The sequence below is a fragment of the Lonchura striata genome, chromosome 1 (genome assembly GCF_050655825.1).
Source record: "Lonchura striata isolate lonStrDom1 chromosome 1, ASM5065582v1, whole genome shotgun sequence".
NCBI lineage: Eukaryota > Metazoa > Chordata > Aves > Passeriformes > Estrildidae > Lonchura > Lonchura striata.
In genome coordinates, this window is record NC_140703.1 from 52,254,472 (window position 1) to 52,277,740 (window position 23,269).

General features: G+C 37.1%; 3 protein-coding genes across 7 annotated transcripts in view; 2 read left to right on the top strand and 1 right to left on the bottom strand.

The window, feature by feature from the left end:
- The window catches only part of DIS3 (DIS3 exosome endoribonuclease and 3'-5' exoribonuclease), a 19,686-nt gene extending 18,308 nt beyond the window's left edge, over positions 1-1,378 (top strand). Inside the window, exon 21 of the mRNA XM_021548011.3 lies at positions 753-1,378. Coding sequence (XP_021403686.1) covers positions 753-839 — 87 coding nt within the window. The 3' untranslated portion in view covers positions 840-1,378. The remainder of the gene's footprint in view (positions 1-752) is intronic.
- On the bottom strand, positions 1,199-18,869 carry BORA (BORA aurora kinase A activator). 5 transcript variants are annotated; one of them, XM_085594175.1, is made up of 12 exons: positions 18,810-18,869; positions 17,937-18,107; positions 16,762-16,868; positions 14,396-14,441; positions 12,924-13,005; positions 11,659-11,724; positions 10,856-10,912; positions 9,099-9,316; positions 7,647-7,800; positions 5,998-6,593; positions 5,493-5,624; positions 1,199-4,031 (listed from the first exon to the last, which is right to left on the bottom strand). In XM_085594175.1, the coding sequence occupies exons 2-12, from the start codon at positions 18,090-18,092 to the stop codon at positions 3,846-3,848; spliced, it is 1,800 nt and encodes a 599-aa protein (XP_085450301.1). In that variant the 5' UTR covers positions 18,093-18,107; positions 18,810-18,869; the 3' UTR covers positions 1,199-3,845. The 5 variants fall into 5 exon arrangements, 4 of the variants coding, with proteins under 4 accessions (XP_085450301.1, XP_021403683.2, XP_085450296.1 ...); XM_021548008.4 differs by having other exon boundaries at positions 18,672-18,844; XM_085594170.1 differs by lacking the exon at positions 18,810-18,869 and adding an exon at positions 18,455-18,565.
- A 208-nt stretch (positions 18,870-19,077) lies between these two features.
- On the top strand, positions 19,078-23,051 carry MZT1 (mitotic spindle organizing protein 1). Its single transcript, XM_021547995.4, has 3 exons — positions 19,078-19,144; positions 20,970-21,115; positions 22,504-23,051. Exons 1-3 carry the CDS (start codon positions 19,096-19,098, stop codon positions 22,525-22,527), a joined length of 219 nt encoding a protein of 72 aa, XP_021403670.1. The 5' UTR covers positions 19,078-19,095; the 3' UTR covers positions 22,528-23,051.
- The last annotated feature ends 218 nt before the right edge of the window (positions 23,052-23,269 follow it).

The following is a 23,269-nucleotide window of genomic DNA, read 5'->3' on the forward strand; positions in this document are numbered from 1 at the left end:
CTCACAGGAGAGCCGTTTTATTCAGCCCTCCGATCACTTTTCTGGCTCTCCTGTGAACTCAGTCCAAATCCTTTCTCTGCTGGGACCCCCAGAGCTGGATGCAGCACTGCAGGTGGGGTCAGAATTCCCTCCCTGTCCGTGCTGCCGACACTGCTTTGGATGCAATCCAGGATGCGTTCGGCTTTCTAGGCTGTGAGTGCCCATTGCTGGGTCATGTTTGGCCTCTCATCCACCAGCACCTCCAAGTCCTTCGCAGCAGAGCTGCTCTGATCTGTCCATCCCTCAGCCTGGGTTGAGGTGAATCCCTGTGATTTCAAAATCTGGGACTAGAAAATAAAAATTGTAGCCGAGAGGAGCCCGTGTGTTCTGATATACATTCACATGTTGAGCTGCCCTTTGCTTGTGCTCACCAACTTTAGCTTTTCAAGAGCTTCTGTTGAGGCCATGACTCTAGTCTGAGGGACACTTTGAAAACACAAAGAAAAGCTGATGGTACGATTGCTAACAATGATGCTGGCTTTGTCAGGAGGGGTCCTGTTGCTTCTCTTTACCTTTTTCAGCTTATATTTCAGGTGAGTGTTCTACCTCTGATTGTTCTAAGATGATAGACCCTCTTTTAAGTGATTACCTAACTCAGAAATTTCTGATGTTGGCACAGTGTTTATAAAAGGTCTGTACAAGTAAACTCAAGTTTTACTAGAATAGCAAAATTGAATAAAAATGTTCTGACTTCTGTTTTTTTCTTACTTTAGATATTAGGAAATGAGATGCATGCAAGTCTCTCTGCAGAGGCAAGCAGCAAGGAAGAACCAGAGAAAAAGAAAATGCGACAAAAATAGCTGGAAATAAAAGTTAGGAAGAAGTTACAAGGACTTGCATTTACGAATTTTTCCCTATGGGGAAAAAAAAATGCTAGAAGCAGGTTTTGTTTACTTTTTAAATACACATTTTAATAATCTGTAAAGAATTTTTTTAAAGCTACTTTTTTATGATGATGAATGTAGAACAAATTTTAAAATCATGTATATCTACACCTTTGTCCTGTGGGTGAAAATAAATACTTCTGTAAAGTGAAGAAATTATTGTAGAGTTTCTTGTTAATAGCCTTAAGGAAGGTTTGAGAGTTTGATAGAAGTCAGCACTTCTGTGCATTCTCTTTAGCACCTCTGAACTGAAAGAAGTAATTTAACAACATAGGTATTAAACAAATGTCTTTATTCTGTTTCATTACTCAGTTTACCATTAGACATGTTAAAGGACTCTTGTTAAAACTACTGATATTAATTTAATGTAAACAATGACCGTTTTGTGCAATGTGTGCCAACCAATTCATTAAGAACAATTACAGAAATAAAATGGTCAAGTGATTTCCATGGTACTTTGCACAGCAGGTTTCTTCTACAAATCAATTGTACAAACATAATAAAAAAATAGGCATGTTTCATAAAATAAATATTTCCCATCTAACTGAAATCTACAAAACAGGACAAAAAATACAGGCAATCGGGGTGGGGGCATCAATCACTTCTCACATTCACCCATTTCTGCTCTATTTTCTTAGCTTTAAGAAAATACTAATACAGGATGAAATTAAGTACTTTAGGGATTGCTTTTTTACTTGTGAATACTTCAAAAGCCTCTGATCATTTAACATATTATGAAAATAATCAAAATCTTAGTTAAAAAGTAAAACCAAATCTTAAACACACAATTCAGAAAAATTCAGAAACATAATTTGGGCTACCCTGCTTAACATTCATTAAATTTACATTACTATTTAATAATCACAATTGCAAAAATAAATCCTTTTTACAGTCCCTTTAATTAATTGTTGTAAAAATTATAATGAGAAACAGAAATTACACAAGCTCATACGTCACTCAGACAAGTTGTATCCTGCTTTTGAGTGACAAAACTTAGACGCTAAAGCTAAAACATTCTGAAGGCCCTATTCTATAAAATTAGTTTTCCAGAAGTCTGAGATCATCTCCTACTTTTACCAAAATTCATTTCTTAACAGTTACCAATTCAGTGTATTTCCAGCTTCCAGTAGAGCACTGTTTGAAGATAATAGAACTAATATACGACACTAGATTCCATTACTGTCAATCCCACATGCATTACAGAAATAGTAATTAAACTGTTACAGGAGTAAAAATACACATTTGCTCATTAGATTTCTAAAGTAAAGTTTTTAGTATTTATTTTTGCAATGTGAGAACTACAATCAAGTGATGCAGACAGATGTTTCCCTTTTTCTTAAATATGCTTTTCAGAAAGCCTTCACTAGGAAATTATTAATGAAATTATTTCAAGAAGTGGTCTATTCAAACAACACACACCTCTCAGGTCTAGCACACTGATTTTAATGCCAAGAGATTCTGTTCACACCTCCCCTTTTTAAATTTTCTTTCAAATGCTGTCTTGCCTTCAAATTTAGATGTGACCAATAGGTTTCAGGCCTAGTGTGCCAATAGCTGCTCATCAGCCACTGTCGGGTCACTTTGCTACACATTTCTCTGTGGATTGTGGAATAGAACAGAAAGCAGAACTTCCACCCAGTATGGGATATCCTTGCTATGAAAAGAAAGGAAGACTGCTTCATCTGGAACACTTTTTCATTAATCCAACAAAGTTTACTAGAGCTCTACATAAACAGAGCCCAGAAATACCAGTGTATCCCTTATCTCTTCTTTCCCTCTTGGTCACTAGCTCCACAAGTTTACCACATAGATTTTTCCCCTTATTCACATTTATAAATTCCAGAAGGTTCTTTTAAATAAATACAAGCAAATTCAACTAAATCTGATTTGATTACAGAAAGGCAGTTCTGGGCTTCTGACCCCCCTCTAAATACATAAATTTAATTCATTGATGGTTTTCTTGAAATTTAATTATTAATACTTTTGGTAATAAATAAAAGGCATGCAAAAGTTAATTATATTTTTAAGGATTTATCTAAATATTTTGGTAATTTCTGTAAGCAACATAATACTACTAGGAATTAAGCATAAGAGTGAAGTAAAAGTATAATGGTTTACTTTTCTAGAAGAAAGGCTGCACCATTTTCTTAGTGATAGTACTGAGACCAATGAATCTTATTGCACCTTTTTTAGGTTCCTTCCAAAGAGTACCAGAGCATCAATTTGGACAGAAGTGTTCTTCAGAGACACTGGTAGTGTCAGGTGATCAACTCCGAGTTTAGTACTAATACAATTAACAAAGCAACAACACTATCTTTTAATTTTAAGGTAACCAAAAATACATTTTACTTAAACCTAACATCCCAGATTTCTGTCAAACCAAGGAAAAGCTGTTCAGAGAATTACTAAACAGCTTCTTTTGACATAAAGCTTATTTTATATTTCCAAGAGAACTAAACTTGGCATTTGCTCTCATCACACCCCAGCAGTTCACTTCTGTCCAGTGACTTACTCTTGGTACTAGTGGTAGTATTTATGAAGCCACACAGTATATCTGGTTGAAGAAAAGCAATCCAAAACCAAACTAATACCCCTTCCACTTTTTCTTTCCCACAAAGAAGAATTTCCCTCATGCCTTTACGAGGGACAAATCTTAAAATATAAGTGATTTTACAGACGCACTGGTTCCTATGCAAGTTATCCTAGGCTGCTCATGGAATCCACCCTAGTCACAGAAGGAATAAAATTCTGAAAAAAACACTGTCCCGAAAATCCCACATGATTTAAAAACTCCCTTAATATATACCAAACAGTTTATTACATTTGCATTATAAAAGCAAAATAGTATATATAATCCAGGTAATTGAGGTCATATGTATAAAAATTCATTAGAAACCACAGATTAAGTTCTCCATCAGAAAACTACATACCACTTTTGTGAAATCCCTGAACTTGATTTTCATTTTTAAGTTTCCAAGCAGAAATGTTGCAAGTTGCATTTTGACCAAATATTGTGCTATGTGTTTTGGCTTTTTGAAAACAGGATTGCTTCTCTGGAGATTTTGTTCTCAGCAACTGATTGTCCTTATGGCTTAAAACAGAGCACTCCTAGGTGAACAAGAAAAAGTTAAGTTTTAAAACAATTTTAAAAGAAATTCTCAAAAAAAACCAAGATCCAATATTACTGCAAATTTCAAGTATAGTAAGTACCTTAAGTACCAACTCTACCCTTCTGAAATGAGAAAGAAATGAAGTAACACATTTTCTCTACACAGATCTTTGAAAGATGCTGTCTGCATGAAATACCTCATTTCAAGGCTCACATGAATGTCTGAATGAGCCTGACTTCAATCTTTCAGCCAGCAATGTCTGTAATTTTTTCTTTTTGTTCCCTGAGGATTCTCAGTTGTGAAGCACTTAATGCCTTCACACTTTACTCCTAATCTAAAATGTAAAATTTGGCTTAGTCAAGACCCAGCAGTTCAAAGACTAACACTGGGAAAAGGCAGCTGCATGACATTGGTAAGTCCTTCTAGGACAGGTTTGATACCAGACAAGTGATTCTGGTAAGTACTTGCACACATAAAATCTTTGTCCAACAGGGTGACTGGGGCAGGATCTTGGATGAGGATTTTTAGAAGGTAATGACAAAATATATTTCTATTGTTCTTGTAAGGGCACATTTGTCCTGGTCTTAAGTGAACAGTTTAAAATTTGATGCCAGTGGTCTGTAAGACACCATCAGTCAGCACTTCCCCTTGGCAGAGAAGTGGCTTTTGGCATGTCAAATCCAGAAGTGAAGTTAGGGCTGAATGGGTTTACTTGAGGTTTTTTATAATCTGGTACTAATGGTCAGTACTGTGTCCCCTTGAAGGACTTTGAAGACATAGCAGATCCAAACTACTACGTTTGTAGCACTGTGTGACTGTAATTACTGAGAGGAGATGATCTTTGCTCTCTTCTCCAAAGAAACTAGGCTTGCTTCCAATTCTCTGGAAGAAGTAGAAATCTTTCCTATCAGTCACAAGATCAAGGGGTTAGGAGCTTTGCTAGATATGTATTATCTTTTGTAATGTGCTTTTCAGATAGGTCCTCAAAGGGCTTGTAAAAAGACTGTATCCACGCAGAAAGTTCCCCAGCAAGTCAGCATGCCAGGTATGGTCTAGGACTTGATGTTAAGTTTATAAAAACTAGCAGCAGAGAATTTTCCCCAGAAATGTCCTTCTCCACAGGCACAAGCTTAAAACTTAGCAATAAATGAAGCAGCATGAACAAAAGAAACAAAAATTAGAGACGGACTACAATAGTCATGAACAGACTCACTACAACTATTCATGCATACATCTCAGTTTCCTCCGAAACAACCTTTACTTTTAGCATAAAACATTATTTGTTGGCCAGGTTAAGATATTTGTCCTGTATTTATTCAACATAGTCTCTGAAATGACACTACATTAACATCTTTATTATTATCTGATAGTCTCTTTCCCCAGGCTTCCTGAAACCAAATAAAATGGGGAACAGATGCTTTAGATGGGCAGCCTATCACTTTTGTACCACAACTCCTACCTTTGTTCTAAGCAGCTGAGATTTATTCTGAAACACGATAGTGTTCACATCATTTTCTCTGCAACTGTTTTCAGCTCCTGCAGTATCCATAATGCTGTTTCCACAAGTTTGTGTATTGTAACCACTGTCCACCTGAAATCAAAAAGCAGGGCTTGAAAAACGTACTGTCATTTAACACAAATCCCTCAGATACCTAATATGATTTGCATTTGATTAGCAGAACTTAATCCAACAAACCAACTATGACTGATTAATAAAATCAAATTGTAAGCAGGTCTGTCAGCAATAGTTTGGATCAAGTTAAATATTATACTAATGTACATAGCAACACAAAAATAATTACCATGCTAACTCCACTGAAAGAGGGGATGAAGGATAAAAGTCACAATACCGCCTGTACGTCATACCCGGTAAGAGAAAATAACAATTACTTCCAGATTAGTACATGTATTCCAAGTTATGTTGAGCTCAGTTTTACAGAGAAACAAAAAAAATGTATTTTCACCTGAATACTACTGTTATCACAAGGAATTGCACTGCTTTCTGCAAGAGGTGACATGCACATGCGAGAGCTTTCAATACTGAAAGTAATGCCTGTCATAAAGCTGGTCATTGGTGTATTGCTACTGCCAATTGTTTCTTTCATCCAAGTGTTTTCCTCTGACACTTCAGCTGCATCAGCCATGTCTACAGTATTATTTTCCTTTAAACCTTCTATATCCTGAAATGATGACAACCTTTGATGACAACCTTCTGAGTGATCTGGTGCAATAGACACAGTTGTCACCACGAGATGTGTACCATGTGCAAAAGTATCACTGTCTTCCTGATGTACGTTTATTCCATTATCCATTTCTGGGAACCGAGCTTCTGCTGGAGAAGTGTTTTCCTTGTCTTCCTCATCATGGTTCTCAACTGTAATTGGTATTCTAATGACAGAAGTCTGATATTGGGCAGTTCCTCTACAGGCTCCAAGTCTCATAGGAGAGTAATTTTTAATTGGAGAACAACCATCTATGTAAGGACTCCTTGTACTGGGGGGTGTCATTCTACTTGAGGAAGAAGGAACATCTGGTGAACGAAATGTAAATTTTCTCTGGTCTGAAAAAAAATGAGCAAAGTTTAACTTCTAATATCTCATAGAAAAATTCATCATTCTCAAGGCCCCACAGTCCACGGAGCAATTTATAACAACTACAGAGTATTTCACTGACCGTTGCCTCCCAACCCAACCAAACAAGCAACTCCAAAAACCAAACCCACCAACCCAAACATTTCAGCTACCATGTTAAAGGCAAGTTTTTATCCCACCAAATTTCTTTTCTATTATATGGTTTGCTGTATTGGAGACCTTGTATTTTTAAATGTCATTACTATACAGTATTCAAAGGGAAATGGGTGAAGGCTTGTTTAGTGTAGTCCATTAGTCCCCCATTTGTTTTTTCCTAAATGAATGTCAATACACAATCTACAGCAATTTAAATTTTTGGTAGCAATGAAGTTTAAGATCAAACAAGTGAGAAAACACCTGTGTAATCTCCATATATAATGGTGTAAAATATCATTAATCAAAACATGTAAAAGTCAAATATATATATAATCATGCCAAACGTGTGCAATCATGTATGAACAAGGCATTAAGCCTTACCAGGTACGGACACAGCATGAAACAGTGACCTTTTCTAGAGCAATAAGGACACAAAATGTTTGTGATTTCTTAATTAGTCATTTTATTTCAAATAATCCTCATGATGGCATGATTTGAAAGCTCAAGCTAAACATTCTTTGCCCATTGACATTAAAATGCTTCCGTCTGGGCCACATCAGAATTGTAACCCAAGTGACTTCAGGCATGTGACTTTAAAACCCCTCCTATACTAGATTAAATTAACCCTTTTAACTTTTCTTCATTCTTATTGAGTCTCAATGCCTTCTTCCAAAGTATTTTCCCTAGCTGATCAGTTGCAAGCACAAACATTTCATTGCTTCACAATTTCACGGCTGAATACCTGATGTGTTATACAGGAGACGGCTGGTCAGCCAAACACAGAAACTCATCTCCAAACAGAAAAACGTTCCACTAAGAATTCAGAAGTTTTTATAATAAAAATATTACTCAAGATCAAGTAATGCATATACAATTAAATCATATACCTGAGAGTGGTGTTTTTCTTATGTGAAATGCAATTGGTGAAAAAGCAGGAGAACCATTAGGTGCAGGAGAGCGCTCTGAAAATGGGGGACTGGTTATACTTCCCAGACTATAAGCTCTTGTTCCTCCCTGAATAGGACTTGATGAAAACTGACCCTTCAGAATAAAAAAAATAATCAAACCCACAAAGCATTATTTTCATAATGTAAACTGTGACTAATATGTATATATAAAACTGTTCTAACTAAAAGGCTTAATATGGCAGCACTGGGAAAGACTAACCCTTTACAATGACAATCTCTAGTTCAGCTTAAATATTCCAATTGTAGCTCTTCACCCGGACCTTATGCCTCCATACAGAGGAAAAGACCAATGGACACAAACTGTCACCTAATACCAGCTAGGACTATTTTATCCACTATATTTAAGAACTATGAGAAATATAAATAGAGAATCAATGCTATGTGTGCATCTAGTCAAGTGTTTAATCTAAATTTCTTACTCATATCACTGCAGTGGCTTAAAGTCAGCCACTATTTACATATTATATATATTTTAACATAATCCATTCTACTTAATTCAGCAGTAGATACAAAACTGTTTCTCTTTAAGAAAAAAGAATGACCTTGCTTAAGACTAGCATGCAAGCAAACAAACAAAAAAAAAACCCTAAAAAACCAAACAACAAAAAACCCCCAACCAAACAACAACAAAAAAGAAAAAAAAAAACCAGACCAAAATCCACTCACTCACCTCCCCATCACTTCTGGCACTACAGTTATATTGTAGGAATTCTCTTCTAAGTTACTAACACTATCCAAGTATACGAGGTTTTTTCCATGCACTTCAAACTACCAAACAGATGAAAACACATCACCGAAACCACTTTAGCTATGTTCACATGGGGATAAGGTTCATCTTGTTTAATTTAAAAAATGGACATTACATGTTTTGTTCTAATAAATGTCTCCTCATCTGAAAAGTCTGGCCAGTGGGAAAGAAAAAGGCATATTTAGTACTGCATTTCAAAGATCAGCAATTTCTTCCACTCTAAGTGAGTTCATGAGATTTAAAGGAAATATAATTCTACATGTTCGTATCAAATGGTATTGTAGGCAGCAGTTAATAGATTTAAACAGGGCTTTTTGTAGACACAGTTTATGAAAAAAAAAGGTTTTAACAGGTTTTCAGCAAGTCTTTTGTATGTTTTAAATCCTACTTCCTTTTTATAACAAAATTAAAACATAATTCCCAATACAAAAGAACAGCAGCATAACAAAATAATTTAAAAGAATAAAAAGTCAGTAATATATTCTTTCAAGACTTTTGTTCACATATTTTTTTCAGAATTTGGAAAAAAAAGAAAAAACAAAAAAAACCACCCCAAAATTTTAATCTAACACCTACTCTCTCGTAACGTACATTCCACCCAGCGTACAAAACAGGCTACTTACTGAACTAGATGTGTCCAGAGGGCTTCTGCACCGGACTGGAGATAATTCTATTGAACAAAGCACTCCAAGTGGCTGACTACCACATGGACTATGCAAAGAAGGGGACAAACATGCAGATACATTCCCATTTTCTTCTAAAAACAGCTTTCTTCTGAGTGATGAAGAGCTCAGATTTTCCTGAGACTGATCTGCTAATTCATCAGCTCTAAAATATTCACCTAGAAGTGTGGGGAGAAAATTTTTTTCCAAAACAAATGTGGAAAAAAATACATTCCATTACATAAACATATATAATTAAATTAAAACATTTAATCTAATTTACCAATACAGCAACTAATTAATCTGTTTAGGCACCTATCCCAAAGGATTGCTTTTCATCCCTACAAAGTCACCTCTGTCTACTAAGGGTCATTCCATTTCTGCCTATCATCCCTCAATCCTAAAGTCTGAATTAAAAAAAAAAAAAATAAAAAAAATACTGGCTTCTATATACTTATTGATCTTTCTCCAGAACTGTATTATTCCTCACATCTGAGTTGTCAAACAGGAATTATTTTATGACCTAAGCAAACCTAGACTCTTTTTCAGGTCTCCCATGTGCTTTGATGGTCTTTGTGATACATCCAGAGGCAAAACAGATTAGAATTTAAGAAATTACAAGTAGTTAGCTGTTTACAGTAGGAAAGCACAAACTAAGACCCATTAAAATATGCTCAGATTTACTAGATTATTTTAGATTTTTTCCCTGTTGCTCTATTCTAGTTGAATATTACCTGTAGGAGAAATTTTTCATGAACTCCCAAAACTATGTATTGATGGAAGCATTTGTCAAGACAAAAAACAAAGGCCAATAAATATGTTCTGCTGGCCCACAGTCATGGTTCTGAATTTCAGCACTGGGATAGGAGCATGCAGCCAAAATGCTCTGAGCTGGCTGTACCCACTGTTCCCACCTATGAGCTTTAAGATCAGGCCCTTCCAGCCCCCCTGCCTGAGAAGATGGCAGCAATTGCTTGATGTAGATAATCAGACAGTTAATTTGGACTCCTGCCTCCTCACTCTGCAGTCATGGCTTTTTTGCCACCACACAATTTCTATTCCCCACCATGGTTTCAGGTAGACTAAAGCCAGAGTTACAGCTCAGCTTTACTCAAGGCAAGGCTAGGCTTTGAGACTCTTGGCTGGCATCTATACAAACAGCTCTGCTAAGACAAATTACTGCTCTGTTTGGGAGAGGCACAGGCTATCTAGAATCACAGAGCATCCTGAGTTGGAAGGGACACACAGGGATCATTAAATCCAACTCCTGGCCCTGCACAGAACCTCTCAAGAGTCACACCATGTCCCTGAGAGCATTGTCTAAACACTCTTGAACCTCTGCCAGGTTGGTGCTGCGACCACATCCTTGGGAAGTCTCTTCCAGAGCCCAACCACCCTCTAGGTGAAGAATCTTTTCCTAAAATCCAACCTAAACCTCCCTTGACACAACTTCAGGCCATTCCCACAGGTCCTGTCTCTAGTCACCAGAGAAAAGCGACCAATGCCTGCCTCTTCCTCTTCCTTTCATGAGGAAATTGTAAAAGGCATGAGGTCTGCAGGCAGACCAATTTCCAGTTATGCAGTAACTGTCTATTTAGAATACTTACTTAGAACTTTCATTCATTTTCAGTATTTCACGTAACAAATTCAGCCAACAACACAAAACCAAGTTTTCTACTTAGACATTCATAATTAAATTTAGATACTGCATGACATACCTAGTATTTTCTGTAAATTAAAATCCACTGGCAAAGACAGTACTGTCTGACAACCAGCTGCAACAAATAAAACCAACAAAATTAGCTTAGAGTGACCTTTTAGTAAAGCTGTAGAAACAAAAATTCACTTTCAAATTGCACAGCAATTGAGGTATTTAAATTACAGTTGCAATAAGAAAAAGCATTAATTAAAGTAAGATTCTGATCTGACAATACTGCATGCAGCACACTAGGCTTAGAAATAAAAACCCAAGCATTTTAAGAATGCCCCTCTAGAGGCTTTTGTGTTAACTGAGAATAGAGGTCTCTGAAGAAAGGAAAGATTCAAAACAAAGTGGCAGAAAAATCAAAATACCTTGGGGAAAACCAGTAACTATTTATCTAAAATGATGCAGTTTAAAAGACATATCAAGATTTCTGATATTTATTTAGCATAGAAAATAATCATATTCTCTAACCCAAAACAATCCAGCCTATTAAAAGTTTTATTAAAATGAAATTTACTTCTAAATTTGAAGCTCACATTTCTTTTTTAATCCACAAAAAATACAGACACTGAATTGGAAAAACCAGACTTCACAGTCTACAGGGGACTTATTTTTTTACTTGAAAAAATACATCAGAGTATAATAGAATTAAATTCCTATGAGAAATGGATATTAAAATTAACAGTACCATACAGTTCAATAAGAACTATTTCTACAGTAACTCAAACAATTTCCTTTTGAAATTAAGTATCTATTAAAAATGCATTATTTTTGTTCAGAGAAAGCCTGTAATTTTAAACATTGCATTTTACTCACCATTGCTTTTCCCAACCTGCAAGCTCAGCTGTCTTCCAATCGGAGAAATGTTATTTATATCTATGGCTGGAAAACATAGACCTTAAATTTAAACAAGCACTGCACATAGTTTTGAAATGAACAACATTAAGTTAGAATACTTAATACAACCAAACAACATTTTTGCATCAATGTTTGGAAGAGATTAGAAAGGAATACTGAGAAAAGGTTACCATTATAGGTATCAAGAGAATTTCAGCATGTTTCTATTCAAAAGAAGCTTAGTGAAGTAGCATCAACATTGCCCAAAACTTTGTCTCCTCCTGTCTCTACATGACAAGAGATTTAAAACAAACTAGTTCATGCTTAGCTAAACAGACTGTGTCCAAGTAAAACACATTGCCAGAAAATCATTTAGCCTGGACTGGCGAAAGGTAAAGGATACACTTCAACATTTTTTTTTATGTAGCTGAAGAACACAGACTATTTTCTTCCTCCATTCGCTTTACCAGATTTCAGATTATCCTTTATGTTCTCTGCCCTTAAAGTGACCATCTTACAACTGACAATTAAAAAAAAAACTACCCACAAGCTGGATCTCCTTGATCAAAAATGTAACAGCTTAGCCTTTTCCAAATCTTCCAAAAATCCCCACTTATTTGACTTTCATAACAAACAACAGGGCATGCTAACAATACAGCTCACATTTTCCATCTTATAATCAATTTGTTCTGTATTCTGCTGGTTATGCATAACATCAGTAAGAGCATTAAGAACAAAATCTAAGATTGTTATAAATTAAACAAACTTACAAAACACACCACTAGTGGCAGTGAACTAGCAGGATGACAACATGAATTTATGCTGCTAGTGAGGGTAAAAATACAGAGTTCTATTTCCAATATGCTATATGGTGAGGAAAGCGGTCGGAATAAGAGGATGCACAAATATCTGAAGAAACATGTGAAGTAGAAGACTCAGCTATTACCAGTATCAACACAGTTGATAGTTACAAAGTTACGTGTGTAAATTAAAATGCTTGCAGACAGATTATTAACGGAGAAAAATCTAAGAACAAAGACCAAGAATAACAAAAAGGAAAATTATATAAGACTTTCAAATAATAAATAATTTTTAAACGAAGGAAGCACTTGGAGACAATCAGTTGTGCCATACTTTATCCCTGGTTCTTAAAATTAATTAAATTGAGGTTGAAAAAAATAATTATCCATGATAATTTCTCCAAAAGCTATATTATTTTGGGTGGACACACAAAAGCAACTTACATTTAGTTGAATTAAACTGAGAAACTTGCTTGCCTTCATGTTCAGTCCAAGGAGAAGGAACTATGAGTTTTTTTGTGAAAAACTGGAGTAGAATAAAAATAAACCATCTCAGCATTTTTTAAAATTTTCAACTTTAAATTTAGACTAGTACCCTGAACAAGAAAAAAATGTAGAACATTTCATTTTAGGTTGAAAGAGGTTAAAGAAAAAACAATTTGATGACCTCTATGTTCTTTATGACCCATAGGACCTCAGATCTTTCAAGTCTGCAGAGTGAAAACTATACACAAGTTTCATTTAACTGCAATTACTCATTTTAAAAATTGAATTGTCACTACCATGCTTCTTGCATAGTAGCTTTAAAAATAATTAATTCTAAATTTTCAGTTTGTTAAGTTTTATTTTGACAATTGAGCTATTTCACAGAAGTGACAGACACTGCAGTAATAGTAAAAGTGATAAACCAAGGATTTTTGGCAACATTATTAGTGTTAGTGTACTTGGCTAAACTGGTTAGTGGTAAAACACTTTTGAGTACTGGCAGTTCAGTTTTTTTCTGTGTACCAGAAACTGTCTACTCACAGCTGCACTGAGAAACACCCTGATGCTAAGGAGGCAAACACTATCACAAAAGCTTCAAGAAACACATGGCAAATCCTGTTCTCAAATAAATGCAAGATTCAAAAGTAAATGAAAAAAAATCAGCTTGAAACACACAATTATTAAAGGTATAATTTTTATCAGAGAGAGTTTCAAGCTGTCCAGCTGCCATATTCCATTAGGTTATACCTCACAAAGAGGCAATACCCCTTTTAACATAAGTTTAGAACAACAGAGCATTTTAAGTGCAGTCAACGACACAGCTCCTTTTTGGAATCCTAAAACATTTTTTGTTTGTAGAGACTGAAAGTGATAGACCTGCCTATCAGAGACTTATTTTATTTATTTTTTAATTGAAAATACATTGAAGATTACTGTAGTGAATATTTTAAACATTTCACTCTTCCTTCTATGCTAGCCAAATGAGTAGTGAAAAACAAAATTAAAAATAGATGGCAAAATACAAGCTACCAGAATAAAGTCATCCATCCAAAAAAGCAGACTTTGGAAGAAATGAAAAAAAAATCCACACAAATTCTCCAATATTTAAAAAAATGCAGTATCACTCCTACTGTTACTGTAAACCCCCATATTCTCAATCATTGTTTATAGCCTGAAGTTAGTAAGAGTTATATTACAGCTATATTACCACTAGCCAAGAAAAATGAAATTAAAAAAATCTCCTGTTTTGACCTACACGTCTGAAAGAAGAGGGGAAGGAGTGTGTGGATTCCAGCTACAACTGCAAGGGATGAGGGTGCAAAATTACTTTCTTATTGAAATAAAATAGGCTTCTGGGTTTTGAAATCCTGTATAAGATGTAGATCTTTTCTGTAGACAAACCAATATTTGGTAGCACAAAGTTTTATTACCTCCTCAATAGCTTTTTGCCTTCTGTCTTCTGTCTCTTTATCCATTCTAAGTAACAAACAAAAAACAACTCAATTATCAAAACTATAACATAAGTAGGAAAAGATGTAAAATCCAGCCACATAATACTTTATAGATGCTCAAGAGAAACTTTATAAATTAAATTGCGATAAACTCTAAATATTATGATATTTTAATCTTACGTGCAATAATCTCATACTATAAATTTTTAAATATAAATTCAGTTGATTTGAAAAATATTTGTACCATTTAAAAATACATAATAGCAAATATTCTGTTTACACAGCATATCTGGACAAAAACTTAATTATTACTGATCTTCCAAAATAATGTCATATGAAGGTATCACTATTAAAGTTCACATGAGATTAGACTTGTACTATAAAGCAAGCAGACTAAAAAACTGAGGTGTAAGGAATTAAAGGGCAACTGAAAATACTCCTGGAATTTGCATACTCAAATTCCTGACACAGCCCACTTTCCCAGCACAGAGTTCTCTAGTCAAATACCCAGTCTGCCACAGCTTCTTCAGTACCATATTTTTGTTCTAACAAAAACTATATTTCTTTAAGCAGCTTTTAACTTAATAATAAAAAAAAATATTGTAGTTACTTCAGTTACTTCATGCTATGTGAGATTCTATATTTGTATTTCCTCTAACGGTCACCTTCAAGACTGACTTTCAGTTACCACAATGTAATTTACTGCAAAATTTTTTTAAGTTTATAAATGTTCATCATTTATAAGCTTCAAAACCACTCAGTACTTTCATTCACAGTTCATAAACCTGAACTACCCTTGAGTAATTTTAGAAATTCAGATAACAAGATAGTACCAGACATACAAGCACACATAGATGTGACAAATACATAAACTCTCACAACTCTCTCTTTTATTCTTATCAGACTTGAAATATATGTACAATGTTTGGACATGCCACCTTCTATAACATCTGCCTGATGATGCTAAAATGACAGCTCGATGGAGGACTTGCCAGAGTTATTGTACCAAAAAACAAGGATACAATCACTGTGTATTCATTTATATGTATGCACTAAAATATGCAAGCATGGACATAGCAGATCTACACATAGTCAAAATAGCCTTTTTCTAGTCACAGCAGATGATTTAAAAAAAAATGAACCTTAGTGATTGTGGAACATGGGACAAACTGAAAGAACCCACTGAGACAACACATCTTTATATCTATAGGCCATCCCACTCATCATGACTGGAATTGTCACCCAAGTCATCTCCATTAAAGCTAGTTTGACTGAGTAAGGTTCCAGAAACAATATAATTAAAACATGGCTTAAGGCTTCAAAATATACAAAAAGCACTAGTCTGGGTGCTACCGGGTGCTAAAGGAAGGACAGGAAACATTAAAACCTGGTGACTCAGATACAGTTAGAGTCTGGGAACAGTTATAGTCCTACAGCTTCTACTATTCAAAAAGAGAGATGTAGGTTAGGTCAGACACTAAAACCACTAAGTTATTTCACAGTATTTTTTATTATGTGTATTGAAACACTGGAACAGGTTGCTTGGAGTAGATGCCCCATTCCTGGAAACATTCAAGATCAAGGTGGATATGATTAAGCAACCTGATCTAGAGAGGATTGATTTATTATTCTATTGCTGTAGTGCTTCATACCATGAAGAGAAGTTCTTTCTGCAAGTTTATGTCTGAGAAATGTACAGGAGTCTACAGGATTCACCACTAAGGATCCCCTTGGCATGTCATTCTCTACCACCCGCATGTAAAATTATCTCTCAAGATAAGCTCCAAACACCAAGACTGTTTAACCCACCCATTTTCCTCATGCAGATTTTCAATGAAGAGAAAAAAATTAAGGATAAGGTCCTCAAACTACTTCAAATAACTAGCACTGGAGCCCCCTCCTTCACATTAAGTCTAGTCTATACCTTCAAAAGAGACTGCTGGGGCTTCCCCAGCTAGTTTCCCCAACATGTCTACCCTTCTGCAGGAGCCCCAGGGACCAAAGCCTCACCAAGGAGCATTCTGAGAAGATAAATTGTGTTGTAACAAGGAGCAGAAGAGGTAGCCTGGTAATGATCACTGGCAAGACATTTTCTGCTTCCACTAGCTGCTTTTATTTGGTTGTCTTCCAAACTGCAATCAGAGTGGATCAGCAGCTCTTACCATTAAAAGGAAGCAACATGGAGGTAGCCTCATCTAAATATTATATCCACATCAAGTAAAAGATTGTGTAAGAAGATTTTCATTAAAAGTCTTTAATGCTATGCTGAAATGTTAATAAAGCAAAAGAACAACTGTTCTAGTATTAAAGCTAGGTTAGCTGCATAAAAATAGATTATAACTTACCTAGCATGGCTCAAATACATTCCCTGGCGTCGAATGTCTTCCGAGTCTATTTCCACAGGATTTATTAGAGCAAGCTGATCAATAGACCATCTGAATTTTCCTGGTGTCTAAAAAAAGAAACAGGCATCTTAATGCTTGCTGTTCAAAAAGGGAAAAATAAAACCACAGGACAAATCTAAATGGAACAATACAACCACAGCTTCCATATAGTTTCTGTCAAAAGCAATCAAAAGTGTTTCTATTTAAATGATCTATTTAAAAAGAATTAAGTCAGGCTTCTTAAGCTGCTGGTAGTGGTATTACAAGGATTAACAACATAATATTAAGCTGGTATTCACAAAATGAGGTGTCAGTTTCTTCTCAATTCCTATGGACAGGTCTACTAAAGATGCATAACTTCACGCAAACTGAAATTGCTTCTTCAATCCAAACGATGGTTCCACAAAAACTCAGTATCCTAACTAAAGTTATCCAAATAATAGAGCAATCCCATTTCACTTCCCATTTCTAAGAAGACCAGAGCTGCAATTCCTGTACATTCTGCAATGTCTCCCTCATAAATGCCATACATAGGACACAACAAAATCCAATTCAGAAGTAAGAAGCTTCACCCCTTTATTTAATAAGGTACTGTTCAAATATATTTGGAAAATTATCTACCAAGTGAGTCTTTTCAGTTTCATTAGCAGATTCACCTCTACTGCTTATCAGAAAATAATTTCAACTGCAAACCAGTATATAATTTCCAACAAAAAAAAAAAAAAGGCAGCTATAGATACACAAAATCATTGACTTGAATACACAAACAGCTCACAACATAAGTGCAATCAAGTTTTGCAACCAGCCTACTCAGCATCTAAGTAGAAACTGGTTTTCTGCATTGTAAGTAGGACCAGAGTATCTCATCAACAACTAGCCTTTATCTACTTTCTACTGGTTTTAGCACCCAATCTCTAATATCTAAAGACAAAATAAATTTAGGCAGGGAGGAAGACTAAGTGGCAATATTAGTATTTAAAAGCAGCACAGTTCTGTGAAGAGAAGAAACTCCAAATGCCACCGAAGTTCTTTAGCTTGGTACATATGTTGAAGTACACTAAATAAAATACCCTTAATGCATTTGAAAATATTAGCACTATATCTTTACAGTCACATAACTAACGACTAGATCTTACAGATGAGGATTTCGTTGACTTAAAGACTGAAGGACTGGAAACAATCTGCTCCTGAAGAGTGTAATAATCACTGGGACTTTCAAAAGGATTCAGGATCGTGACTCGTCCGGGAGTTTCTGGTGCTATCTGCATTTTAGCTTCTTCTGTATCACCCATAACACCAAGCTATACCTGAAAAACAGGAGAACAAAATTAAGGAAAACAATGAAATCACACTTTTGACGTTTTAGGGCCACCCTGAAGGCTTTGGGCAGAGAGAATTAGTCATCTGAAGGCACTAGCAACATTTCAAAAACGAAGTTAGGACTGGTTGGACTTAATGACATAAAGTTCATAAATAAGTCCGGTACAAATTACAATTACAAATAAACAGAAACTACGACGACGAGTTAAGAAAGAACGTGAAAAGAGGGATTAAGAAAAACCAAGCAAACACCCAAATAAGGGCAAAACAACAAGGAAACAAGCCAAAAAATCCAACAAACAAACAAACAAACAAACAAAACCCAACTAAGCACCAGAAGTGACCAGGCAGCCCCAGCGGCCGGGGCAGCAATAACGCCCCGGGCGGCTCCCGCTCCGTCCGGGCACTAAAACCGCCCGGCCTCCGCCTCAACGGGCCGGGGGCGGCCCGGCCCTCGCGGGGCCGCGGCGGGGGGCTCCGGCCGGGGGCGCCTCCCGGGCCCCGCCCGCCAAGGGGACGGGAGCCCCGGGGGAAGCGGCCCCGCTGAGCACCTTCTCACGCTTCTCCCCGGGACGGTGCCACCGCGCCGAGCCGCTCGGCGCTCTCCCAAGCCCCGCCGCCGCGGAGGCGCTGCCGGGCCCGCCGGGAATGCCGAGGATGCGGGCACAGCCCGCTGCTGCCGCCGTTACCCGGCCCCGGCCGCCGCCGCGCCGCTCCCGCCGCCGCCGCGCCGGGCGGCCCTTTAACCAGCCCCGCCCCCTCTGCGGCTTCTGACCAATCACGGAGCGCAGTGTGCACAGTCGGGCCAATGGCAGCGCTGCCCCTCTCTCGAACGGGCCAATCGCCAGCGCCGCCGCCGCACGAATTCAAAGCAAGCCCGCCCCCGCCGCGCTCGCGCTGCGCCGGGACGTCACGTGGGGCCGGCGGGCCCGGGCGTGCGCGGCGCGTTCCGGTTCCGGGCGCGGCGGGGTCGCCATGGCGAGCAACGCCGCCAGCCTGAACGCCGTGAGGGAGACCATGGACGGTGCGTGACACCCCCGGGCAGCCACTGCTGAGGGAGAGGGGACGCCTGGCCCCGCCGTGGGCCGTGCACAGGGACGCGTCTCTGGGGAAGAGGGGCGCGGGTTGCGGCTGCCGAAGGATGCAGCGTGTAGTTCTTGTTTCACTCCGTCTCACTTCGCGAAACAGCTCAACCCCCGCAGAGCGAGTGCCTTTGGAACTGACGTGGCTTTTCCTTTTTATGGTTTTGTTTCGTTTTTAAATTTCGCTCGGTATTTAACATAGAATATTAGGGGTTTTTCAGCGTCTGTATATATTTATATTTGCTCTCGTTTCCCGTTATTTGTATCGGTTGCTGTAAATGCCGAGCCTGGGGCTGGCAGTGCGCGGGAGGGAGAGGAGGGAGCGGCGCTGGGCCGGGGTCAGCGGCAGCGCCCGCGCCGACCGAGCCCCGACCATTGTTCTTCGTGGCTCATGTCAGAAAAACAAAGTACACGGCAAAAAAAACCCTCAAAACAGCCCAAACTGCAGTAATAGTGAAAAAGTTTTGAGGACGGTAGTCAGTGCTGCAGAGCTAAAATGGATTCTGATATGGAAAAAAAAGCAACGACCAACCCCAACCTCAGGTGCTGTTTGTTGTGGGATGGGGAATGTGAGAGAAGGGGTACTGGGAAATACTTTGTACACTGATAAGCCATGAGAAACGTGAGCAGGTGAGTGAGTTTCGTGTGCTCATTTTCAGCCTGACTAGAAAGGCCGAGGAGTCAAAGGATGGCATGTTTTGGAATTGTTTCGCACTGTAGTGTGAAACTCTGGAATTCCACAAAACGCCTATACCGAAAGCTTATATGCAGGGTGGAAATCTGTTGAGGGTTGTTAAATGTGGAACCTTTCTCTGAAAATGCCCTAATGAAGGGAGTAGAGTCTAGGGGGAATGTTTCAGGGATAGTGATGTGAATTTATTTTCTCAGCATCCTCACTTCCCTTGAAGTTACGGCTGCTGTTACAAATGGGTCTTTTGATACAGACTTTCATGAGTTGAGCTGGTGTAAAAATTAGCATTTCAGCCACTGATCTTCATGCTCTGACCTGCTGCTGGAAGCAAGGCAGGACTAGTAGGATCATTATGGCTTCTCTGATGCTGCAAGAGGGTAAAACCATTTTGTGCAGATAGAGAGTGATTTCTTTGGGAAGGACAAAGAATATAAGTTCTGGTAACTGTACTTGACAAATTCACTCTTTCAGGAATGATTTCGACAGGAGGGACAACAGGCGGATATAAAGACAAAGTAAGGCTTTTGAGAATAGATAGGGAAAGTGCACTAATGTTCAGATTTAGGAGCCCAGGCTTCCTGTGTAACTATATTTTATTTAGGATAGATACAGAAATTTAGCAGTTGTTGTCTGCAAAGTTGTTAAGAGCTCAGAATTGTTGCGGAGAAACTGCTGCGTCTCTCTGCCAAAGACACTGCCTTAACACCCAAACATTAGAAAGACTTCATCAGTATCTGGAGTCCAAAAGCACAGAGTGTTCTTATAGCCCACCTTTTACCTAATTGGCAGGTGTAATTGTTGAATGTTTCACTTTTTTTTTTTTTTACTCTTTCAAAACCTATTATCCAATATTAAATTTCCTGAACCAGGAAAGCATGGTGTGTATGTTAGAAGCTGTAGGTTTTAGCTTATGCTGGAAGGTTGAGCATAAACATTGTTGCAAACAACAAAGGACACCTGCTATGTTCAAAGTGTTGAAGTGCTGTAGAATCTAAATGTTGATGAAGAACAGTCTTGATCATTGAAATTTCATAGTCTGTAGGAATTAAAGCGCTTTATTTTTTTTTCTGTTGCAGTTCTGTTTGAGATTTCAAGAATATTAAACACTGGCTTGGATATGGAGACATTGTCTATTTGTGTGCGGCTTTGTGAACAAGGAATAAATCCAGAAGCCTTATCTTCTGTTATTAAAGAACTGCGGAAGGCTACAGAAGCTCTAAAGGTAATGCTCTAGTTTAAAAAGCTTATAAATCTGTTCTTAAGAGTCAGATGCACATGCAACTTGCTGTACTTCAGTTTGCAGATTGTACTTTGATATGACTCATTTTAGCTGTTCAATAGAGGAGGCAATGAAAACAACTGAACATGAAACAGGAAATGGTACAAATAAAATGTTTCTTAGAAATACAGTAATTAAACTAACTCTTCTGAAGAAAAAAACACAACCAAAATTCACAAGTTTTTATTATGGTCTCCATTTGTCCCCTTACCTGCATAATATCACAAATAGATTTTTCCTTTAACCAATACCCCCTCATTATTACAACCTCAGATTTAACAGTATGCAGCAGTATTTGTAAACAGGAACATCCAGCTTGTTAACATCATCTTAACATATTGCTTTTCCCCCTTTAACCTGTGCTTTGAGCCTTTCCCACAGAAAGAGGGAATTTTGTGATGTGTATATATATATATATATAGGGCTTTTCATATATGTGTATTTTACCTGTTTAACTACTAGAGGGGTAACCATGGTTTTTAAAACAAATCTCACTTGCATTTTAAAGGATTATCATTCTTTACTGCTTAGCTAAACATCACAGTCAGGGATTTTTATTACTGCATCTTATATTAGGCTGTTTATGAGAAGTGAAAGGGGAAACCTATATCTTGCTTCTATTCTGGAAAACTTCATATTTTATTTTTAACTTAGTATTTTTCTATGCTCATGCATATTTTGTATTTGTGTCTATGTTTAAAGGTATTCTTATATATGCATTTAACTGTATATAAAGAATTGAAGGTTGTTTTACTTCTTCCATTGCTTTCACTGGTTTCCCATTCCTTTTGCTTTCCTTCGCCTGTTTGTCCCATAACTGCTTTAAAATCTACCAATGTCAGTCTTGAACAACTGTGCCTTGTTGACTGTAGTTATCCAGTGATAAAATTACTAATATTCTTAATTAAATAATTGTTAGTATGATTATGCAGTTACGATTAGCGTAGTTCCTCTGAGTTTTGTTTCCATAACTAATCTGTATGGATTGGGTAATCATTACCATTAATTATGTAAACTCCAAAGGTAACTATATTTATGCATTTGAGCCTTTCTTGAAAGTATTAGGGTAAAATGTACAAGATAAAAGCTGCTCAAATACAGGATGTAAGACAAGTAAACAGCAGTGGCTCTTTTAGTAAAGGGTAATGGCAGTTGACAGCATTATTTTTTAGAAAATAGTAGTGTTCATTAGAAAAAATTTCCTAAGTAGCTTTTTTTTTTTTTAGACCCCTAAGTTTTCTAGGTAAATTTAAAAAGTTAGAAGAAAAGATTTAATTTCATCTACATGGCGTCTCTTTTAGTGATGTGGGATGATTTTTTTCTTTTTCTAGGCTGCTGAAAATATGACAGGCTGACATGGGAGAAGATCTCTGCATGAGAAGAATGCCAAGTTAAACTTATCAGAAGCTCTGAAGATTGCCACTATTAAGAACAAAAAATGAAATAAGTGTATGTGAAGGTTTCAGAGTACTTCCATTATACTTTTCAAAAGAATGGTGTATATAAGAGCTTTGAAAAGTTTTTAAAAAGTCCACCAGTAATATTATTGGTATTTTTGTGAACTGTTTGTGAATGTAGTGCAATTGTTTTTCTCTGGCATCCTGTACATTTAAAATCACACCAGATATTGTACATTGTTGAATTTACTAGTGTGTACCAACAAATCTTTTTAGAATGAGTGTAGTTTTTTTAATGCATCCTTTAGAAGTGGTAGTATGTCATGGGTTTTACCTTTTGCTTTGATGAAAAGCTACATGTGCAATTTTAGTCTTGCTTTGTTGTCCAGATGGGAATGAAGCCCATAGTGACTTTATTTTAGAGCAAGAGCAGTAACTTAAGTCTCAAGCTGAAAGTAATAAATAAAGCATTTTTTTACTAATGTAGGTTGTGAATTGTGCTTTTGATTTCAATTCAAATTGCTGGGAAAAATATTTAACTTAGATAACCAAAGCTCTTCAGCTATCCATGTAGATATGTATGTAAATTTGAATTCTAGATGACATGGAATGTTTCACAGTGAGCAGATGCTACATTTGTTACACCTGTTCTGACTGTAGGTTCTAAAAATATTAAGGCTATATTGTTACTGCAATACAA